At 46.1% G+C, this 9,139-nt stretch overlaps 1 protein-coding gene across 1 annotated transcript; it reads right to left on the bottom strand.

The window, feature by feature from the left end:
• Positions 1-561: 561 nt before the first annotated feature.
• On the bottom strand, positions 562-3,968 carry LOC103696158 (protein IQ-DOMAIN 6-like). The gene is made up of 5 exons (XM_039125320.2): positions 3,715-3,968; positions 3,387-3,620; positions 2,581-2,808; positions 1,589-1,702; positions 562-1,492 (listed from the first exon to the last, which is right to left on the bottom strand). The coding sequence occupies exons 1-5, from the start codon at positions 3,841-3,843 to the stop codon at positions 809-811; spliced, it is 1,389 nt and encodes a 462-aa protein (XP_038981248.1). The 5' UTR covers positions 3,844-3,968; the 3' UTR covers positions 562-808.
• Positions 3,969-9,139: the final 5,171 nt, after the last annotated feature.

Here is a 9,139-nt window from a genome sequence, read left to right on the forward strand (position 1 = left end):
AACATTTTCTTACAGTTTTCAAATCTATATTATTATTGTGTTGATGTGGATGTGTAGAAATCCTTACTAGGCCGTAAAGCTTACTATCCCTTCTTTTTTCCCTTTTTTAGAGTTATAGATTGCATAGTACATGGCTATGGTTGAGATTACATATGGAGAGGATGATAGCTTACTTTTTTCTCTTTTTTAGATAGAACATCATAGATTTTAGTTGGATAATCAAATTTTGTTGTTAGATGATCAAATTTTGTAATTGGATCAACTTCGTTATTTGATATGAGTTGAGATTATTGTTGATTACGAATATTGAGGTTGTATTATATTTTTAGGCCTTGCATATTCTTTAGGGCTATGTTCGAAGGAGTGTTGTGCGGCTATGTCACGTGCCGAACTTGGGTGATAGGTTCGGGGTGTGATACTTATTAGGTACTAGGTACAATAAGTTGTTACAACCTGGATGCATACAGATAGTTCAACAAAAAATCAGAACCAGAAATTTCAAATGCAAATCATATACATGGACACCCAATAAATCAAGCAATTGAAGATTTGCACCGGAGAGATTCATAATAATTTCTAAAAAATGATATGTTTGCAATTTAAGTAGAAAAAAACAAGAAAAACAACATTTACCGATCTGTAAGCAGAATAAATAAAAGGAAAAGGAAAAAAATAAAAGGAAAAGGGAAAAAAAAGAGAAAAATCCTTGATCTTGCAAAGCCAACACCAATTCCTAGAATGTTAATAACAAATTACATAAACAAGCACACATGACAACAAGATGTTGGGCACCAAAATGCAGAAACACTCAAAATAAAGAAGCTGATCTCTTATCATAGCAGTAGTTCTCCTTGTCCATGCTTCTTGCCATGGTTTTCCCCTTCCAAGATCTAGCATTTAATGTTTTAAAAGATGACACTGAATCTGAACCAGCACTACTCTTTGAGTCTATGGTAGAGAAAGCCACCCTCTTATAATAATGAAGATCCACTGATGATTGTCTGACTTTCTGTTTCGCCTTGATTGATTCTGTCAAGTTCATATAGTTTGGCTGACTTTTACTGCTCTCCTCGGTTCTTTCTGATGCTAAGATGGTGGTACCAGATATTGGGGTAGATGTGTATATAGAAGATGATGATGGAGAATTCTCATCATACTGGAATTCAGAAGAGGAGGCAGATTGAGCTTCACAATGCTTGCTAAGCACTGATGGAGGTTTTGCTGAAACCCTGGTAGTGACATTGTTCTTTCTGATTTTTACCGACCCAGAATCTGAGTACTTTGAACATGTTCCATGGAACTCTTCACAGCTTTTAGAATAATGCGCATCAGAAGGATCAGTGTGAGCTTGTTCCATTAACCTATTCTCCCAAGGCTTTGCAGACATCCACCGTTCTAACCAGCTCCTGCCCTGGTTGCTCTTATCGTGCTCATGATGCTTGAGAGAGGCCACAGATGACTTACACCTTGTGTTCGAGGTTGACCTCCATTGCTGAAAGAAATAGTCGAAGAATGGTTCCATTCAGACTTAATGCAATGGTTAAGCCAATAATGCTTTTATCTGTGGCTCAAATCTTTGATGACTTACCTGTTGAGAAAGAGAGTAAGCAATCAACCGCTCTCTTTTCAGAGCTCCCTCTTGCCTCAACTGTAAATGGGTCCTAACTTCATCTAGCGTGCCTTGACTATCACACCATCCTTCCTGAATAACCAAAGATATTGAGCTCAATGATTTTGTGATGCATCTGACGAGATTTCGTAATGCATCTAACAAGATCCAATGGGAGTAGCATCGAGAAAACCATGTGCAAAACTCAACAGAGACTGGGTATCATCCACTCTTGCAGTGATGGAGTGCAACAATATTCAAGCCAATGAGTGCATTACTTTGAAACTATTTCCATAAAGATCAATTTTTAATGTACCAACCTAGACTTCTGCAAAGCCACATCAGCTCTTGGCGATGCAAAGCATAAAATTTGTGTCATCCTAATACTGTTCTTTGAAACAGATACCAAGTTAGAATTCTCAGTATCCATCCAAATCAAGTTCAAATTTATGACATGGGAAAGAAAGTTCTCAACACCCAATGCACCATATATTCAATGGGGGTCATCATAGATCTGGTGCTGTGCATATCAAAATTCTGGTTCGGGATTCCGAGCTCAAATCCAATGCAAATATAACAAATTCAGCACCAGCAGACTAGGAGATGCAGAAATCTAGAATGGAAGATGAATTAACATCAAGCTAAGTTCTGACAACAAAATAGAGGGTGTAACTTCTAAGACGTTCAAATTTTCAGTTTTCTATCCCAGTAATATCTTTTTTCTCGGGGGAAATAGAGAAAAGAGTTAACATGGATATCCTCCCCAGCTTTTAATAATTCTATCCCACTAAGATCAAGATTTGATGGAAGCAATATGGAGAATGAATCACAAATGATTGCAATCATGCAAAAATGAAATCAGAAAAAGCAATCACCAAGATAAAATGTGATTACAAAATGACACGAAGAGAATGCTGCAATTAAAAGGTGAATCATAAGGAATGGGTAATGGTAAATGACAGAAGGTATACCTCTGCTTTCTTCAAGAGATCCATTTGGCTGCGACGGCTCTCAAGCATCTTCTGCACAGCCTGGCCCTCAGTGGTCAAGCGCACCCGCCGTGCCCGCATGCGGGCCTGGACGCGGACAAGAGCCTGCATGCACTTTAGCGTCAATGCCGCCTGCTTCCTCACCTGGCGACCTCTCACCAGTGCTTGAAGCCTTACAATCCCTCTCAGAGCCCTTCGAGCTCTTCTGGCCTACAGGTTCAAACAACTAAAGGCGTTCAAAGAAGAGAAGGATAAAAAGGAGTGGAAAGCATAGAAATGCTGCAATTTAACCATGAGCTAGAAATCTAGAGGATAAATTTTGTAGGGAAAGAACAGAGAGATCTTCATACCCTGGCAGAAAACACTAGGCGGATATTAAAAATAAGAAAAAAATTCATTTTTTTATCAAGTTCAGAGAAAAGGTTTCAAAAGAAAAGCAAATGATGCTGAAGATAAATAAGAAAGGGAAAAAGATAACACTTGGATATACTTCAACTTTTATAACAAACAGAGATGTTTCGATTACATCAATATATATATAGAAATTGTATTGTCTAAATAGAGTTGAGAGTTATTCTCCAGAAAGAAGAAGGAGAAGAAGATGAGTTTGGGGTAAAATGTCACAAGGGGAAAAAGATAAGGAAATAGATAAAATAAAACGGTCACAATTTAGATCAGGGGAAAAAAGAAACCTTTTTTGGAGTTAAAAACACTTAAAAGAGGGATGAACAAGGACTCGATCAAACACAAATACAAGTAAGAGGAATAGTTGTAGACAGCCATCATACCAAGAATCCACGGAAGGCAGTCTGTATCCGGATAGCGGCCCACTCCTGCCTCGCCACCTTGAAATCCCTCGGCGGCGCCCGGACCAGTGTCGCCACTGCGGCACTGAAGGCATCGGCCAATGAGGAGGTATCGGAAGCCTCCGACGCCGACCTGTGGCTTCCACTCCTCGACCCCGAGGAGCTCCTCCATAGCTTCCACTTCCTACTCTTCCCACTCCCACTACCACCACCCACCTTGAAACGCAATCCAGTTCAGAAAACCAAACACAAATCACAAAAAGCCAATCAAGATTCGAAATTGGGGAGAGGAATGGATGCGAGTAATTACTTGGTCGTCCTTTTCCGATTTCTTGAGGCCTATGATGGATTTTATCCACTTCCCGGAGCCACCCATGTCTCCACAACCGCCTCTCTGTAGAAAAATCCCAGCTTTGAGGCGTATGGGATCTAAGAGCATGTAAGAAGAGAGGCTAAGGAGAGGGAGAGACGTTGAGGGTCGGGGATGGGGGAAGAGCACGACCTTTTTAGCCGTTCGAGATTTGAAATTCAAATAACGGAAACTGACGCAAATCCCGCTCTTCAGGCCCTGCTCTTTTCTCGGTCATCGGTGGCTATAAGCCTCTCGTTTACGACTTAAATACGAAACTGACCCTGAATCTCGGTTCCTCGCTTGAAAAAGACGAAAGAGAAGTTTACGTGGGTACCTTTTTCTTGGTTCCATGCCATGCGTCTCCTTTCCCGAGGGCCTGCAGGCCAAAAGGAAACAAAAAAAGGAGTTCCGTCTCCCATTCCCTTCCAGCTTCCAGCAACTAATGGGATTTTGGTTTTTTCCATATATAATTTTGGTGGTAAAGGCATGATGCACATCCTCCTACTCCAAGCACTAGTATGGTGACATTGGGAATCATATCTATGAGAATTTATATGGGTATGTATTTAGTCTCCTATTGTTTATTCATTGAATAGGTTTTGAATATTTATACAGAATCAAGCAATCTAAATAATATTTTTTGGCTAATTTTTTTGAATAAGATCCTGAGTTATTACAATATCGAATATTATCTCCTCTCTGAATATGTGCATATAAATATATATACATATATATTTTTCTAGTACATTTTTTTACTTATCAAAAAATTATGCCCGTCCCTGCACAATATATAAATAAAATTGTAATGATTATATATATATTATATTATTAAATGGGAGAAAAATATATTATTTTAAATTTTATGTGCCAAATGGCCCTTAGTTCCTCTCTTTACAAGATTAATAACAAAATATGATTAAGAAGTTAAATATTTCTTAGGCATACCAAATACATTGAGCGAGAGAGGAAAGGAAGAGATTGTTTTTGAGATAGAGAGAGACAGAGGAGAGTGGAGAAACATCTATATTGGGTACATTGACCATGCGACAGGAAGTATCAATGACCATTGTTGTGGTTCAAATTTGGCCTGAGGGTGACCACGCCGGTGGAGTCGAGGGAGCCGCCGGTGGATGGAAGGAGAAGACGGGAGCCACCTCCTACGTGGCGGCCGTAGGCCTGCATAAAGCCTCACCAGAGTTTCCGGTGAGAACCCTCCAACGATCAAATTAGAGTGGGATCAATTTGCTCCGACCAAAGAGAGGTCCCTTAGAAGTTACCTGATTGAGCTATTTATAGTCTCGGTGGAGTGGTCCAGATGGCAGAGGCACTGTCAGCCCTCATTATAAGAGGGTGTGGCTCTGAGTCGGATGGCGCGCAGCTTAAACTGGCTGGTGGCATCTAGTACAGCCCGTTCTTAAGAACGGTAGGGTGTTGACAGTCACAGCAGGGCATGGCCGGAGTAGTCAGGGTGTCGTCTGACTGTTGAAGACCGGCTACGGAGACGTAGCATGGTAATTATTGTAATGTACGGCAACGTAAGTAGGCGTTAGATTCCCCGAAAAAAGAGGAGACCGAAAGCTCGATTTGAACACACTTGATCTTCTTGATCCTCATCCTCGGAGACCAGCACATGGGTGCGGTCGTTGGTGAGGCTGAACTCGTTGAGAGGTCGCATCATGCGTTTGGCGAGGTCGGCTTGACGAGTGTTGAAAGTAGTTCGGCTTTTCGGGTTCCGAGGTGTGCTCGGTGGAGCGCCCCGAGCTCGAAGGTCGGGGCGTACTGCTGAGGTGGGGGGCCCAAGCTTGGTTGGGACGGGTCGGCGAATGTCCGAAGGCACCTCAAGCTTAGTCGGGGGAGTCGGCGAATATCTGAAGATACCCCGAGCTTGGTCGGGGGAGTCAGCAAATATCTGAAGATACTCCGAACTTGGCTGGGGGAGTTGGCGAATATCTGAAGTTGGTGGAGCTTTTGGCGAAATTCCGAAGTCGAGCTGACTCTGGGCCGAAGTGAAGATTCGGCCAATTGGCGTCGACGTTTACTGGGCCGCAACTGGGCGGTCTTTTAGTTGTGGGCTGGACGATCCATTTTTCTCCTTATAATTTGCCCCCTACTTTCGAGGTCGAGCTGCCTCGCTGCTCGGATGATGGAAGTAGGTAGACTCCTGATCGTCCAGTGCATCAATCACATAGCCAAGAAGAGGTGTGTACTGAACTAGGTGTGCCTCAGCACACTTCTTGGCTGAGAGCTCGACGTCGGACTTGGGACGTCCGAGCTGCCAGATTTTTTGGAGTAGAATCCGCTGTGGAAATTTTTCAGGGTTCCACGTGGGCGTTCCTTTCTAGGGGATTGCTGGAGTAGGACGAGGAGGATTTCGACCATTAATTCCTCGTCCCTCGAAGCACTCCGTTTGGTGGAACATGAGGAGTCGGCCATTAATGCTTCCTTCTCCAAAGCGTCTCATCTGGCGGAATGCAGGAGGTCAGCCATCAATATTTCGAGCTCCGGAGCGGCCTCCATAATGATCAGCATTTAGTGAGGCGATTCGGAGAGATTTGTTGAGGTCGTCTTATGGCCTTTCATGTGGCGAATTCCAGATTGTCTGATCATTTAGGTTGCCTGATCGGGGCCGCTGCAGTGGCCTATATATAAGGCCTGGAAAGGGGGTCCTAGGATCATTACTTGACCCTCCGCCGCTCCTGATTTTCTTTCTTCAGCTGCAATCGCCATGGTGTGGAGGCTTTCTTCCGGGTGATCTTGGGAGCTTTCTGTCAGCTTTCGCACCAGCTATTGTTTTCTTCTACTAGCGGACATTCTTCTTCTCCGCCCGTCCACCTTTTCCGATGAGCTTTTGGGTAAGCATTTTATCCCTCCTTTCGGTCGTTCGGAGAGTCTTTCGTCTTTTCCTTTTTTCGTAATCTTAAGACCAGGGCAATAGACTTGCCAACGAGGGCATCGATGTTCGATGTAGGTCCATCGCGAGCTCAGGCCTCTTCTGAGGTGGAGGAGGTTGAACTTGAGGTGGGCCCGAGCCCGTACGGAACTAGCTCGCTCATGAGCGATGAGGATCTGGGTTCGGTTCAGGCCCAATTCTTTATTTTTCTGGAGTTCGTCCTCGACCTTCTGGACCTTGGAGGCCAAGTCACCAACCCGCCTAACGGTTGGGCTGGAGTGTACGTAAATACACTCCAAGCGGAGATGAGATTTCCTCTGCACGAATTTGTGGGGGAGCTCCTGACGGCATATGGCCCTAGTGCCTGCGCAGCTCGCTCCGAACTCGTGGAGGCTAATCATCAGCTTCCTCGCCCTCTGCCTGGCACACGGCCTATCCTCCATAGTAAATGTCTTTAGGAGTGCCTTTATATTAAAAAGCAACCCTGTGGATAAAGGGTGGTGTTACTTCTCCCTCCGAGGAAGCTGCAAGCTATTTTGGGGCCTGCCTACTTCCATTCACGGGTGGAAGGATAATTTTTTCTTTATCTCCTCCGAGTGGCCTGGGGATTTAATCCGATCTGGAGTTTTCCGCTGGCCTCAGCGAACAATAAGCTTCCGCAATTGTCGCAGCCCGAGCAGAAAACCCTATATAGTTTGCTCGGACTGAAAGAAACTCCTCAGCTTCCTGACCTGCTCAGCGAGGAGGCCCTAGTAAATCTTGGCTTGAGCCCGGCTTGTCCCAAGGGTAAGAGCAATTTGGCTTTTTCTTCTTTCCTTCTTATGTTAGGGATGCTGATAAGACTTTTTGTCTCAGATATTGTAGGGATGATTTTCAACACCAAGACGCTGATGGCCGCATACAAGAAGAAGAGGGCCGCCCCCGAAGGGGTCCGGCTTGAGGGGAGGCCAAAGAAGGTGAGAGTCGCCTTCGGGCTTGAGATCGAGCAGGAAGAGCCCGAGGTTGCCGCCCCTGCTCTGGCCGGGCCTAACCGGGGGCCTGCAAAAACCGTGGTGCCCTAGTCAACGACTGGGGGGAATCTTTCCATCCGAGCGGCGGTCGCATCTGTTGACCAAGTTCCAAAGATCGCCGCAATAGCCCAGCCATCCGGACTGGATTTCGAGCTGGGGTGTGGGCCCGGGACTTCGGTCCCCCCCACGACTTCATTACGCGCCGAGGTTGCAACCTTCTCTAAAGTTCCGATCTTGGCGAGAATCGCGCCAATATTTTCCAAGTCCGGCGGGAAACAACCACGGTGCACACCTGAGGGCGATTCGGCCCTCGGATCCGAGGAGGTTGCTTGCGAGCTCGTGCGCAGTATCATGCTTCCGCACGACCGTACACTGATGGTGGAGGACCTTGGCGACCTCATCCATCACGTTTACTCGGCGAGCGTGTGGGTAAGTAATGCCGCCCTTATGTCCCTTGTTTGTTTCTTTTGTGGATACTCAGTTTTTGCTAACACTCTTCTCTTTCCATGTCAGTCCCTTCACGTGGTCGACGTGTTGATGTCCAGCATACTCACCGACCGGGAGGAGCTGAAGGTGCTCAGGCTGAGGATGGAGCATGCCGAGCTCCAAGGACAAGAGGCCGAAGCTCGAGCGGCGTTTGCTGTGCAGCATTAGCAGGAGGCCGAAGATCGGGCGGCCGCCGTTGAGCAGTAGTGGCGTGAGGCCGAAGAGAAAGCTATCGCGGATGCACAGCGGCTTCAGAAAACCAAGAAGAACGTACGTGCTTCCGAGGCCGTAACAAAGGATAGACTGGCTCAGATCCAAGCCATGGAGGTCGAGCATTCCCGGGCTCGCTTCTCCTCTGCAAGCTGTATTTCCGAGCTTGAAGCCGCTCTAGTCTGCCTTCAGGGCAAGGTGGAAGAGCGGGAGCCAAAGGTCGGGCGGCTCGAAGGCCTGGTGGAATCGTCCACCCATGAGGCCGTCGAGAAGTTTCGTTAGTCAGAGGAGTACCTCGCCGAACTGGCGGAAGGGGCTGCTGCTGCTATGGTCCAAGGTTTCGACAATTGTCGTCTCCAAGTACAGCAGTTCTGCCCTGGAGTCGACCTCAACGGCCTTGAACCAGACTTAGATGGGGCTGTCGAGGCGGATGAGGACGCTGCGGAAGCCACTGCCGAGGCCAGGCAGGAGATTGCTCCCGAAGACGTCGACGGGATGGAATCTACAGTCATTTCTGATGCCGGCGTTGGAGTTGAAGGTGCTGAAGCTGGCGGAGACGGCGCTCCCAAGGTCACAACCGAGTCAGAGGCCGTAGCTGATACCAATACGGAGGTCGTCCACGCCGATTGATTTTGTTATTTTTGTTTTTGTAAGATTGGTCATTCGGGCCCTTTGTAATTCTTCCAACCACAAGGTCGGGCCCTCGGCCTCTACTATCAATAAAATTTCTTTTCTTTCAATAAGTATTTGAGTTTGTTTTGCTCCATGTTCGAACATCAGGATCCGA

Source organism: Phoenix dactylifera, chromosome 1 (assembly GCF_051530095.1).
Source record: "Phoenix dactylifera cultivar Ajwa chromosome 1, Ajwa_hap1_PhDact_Kaust_v1.1, whole genome shotgun sequence".
In the NCBI taxonomy this organism is placed as follows: Eukaryota; Viridiplantae; Streptophyta; class Magnoliopsida; order Arecales; family Arecaceae; genus Phoenix; species Phoenix dactylifera.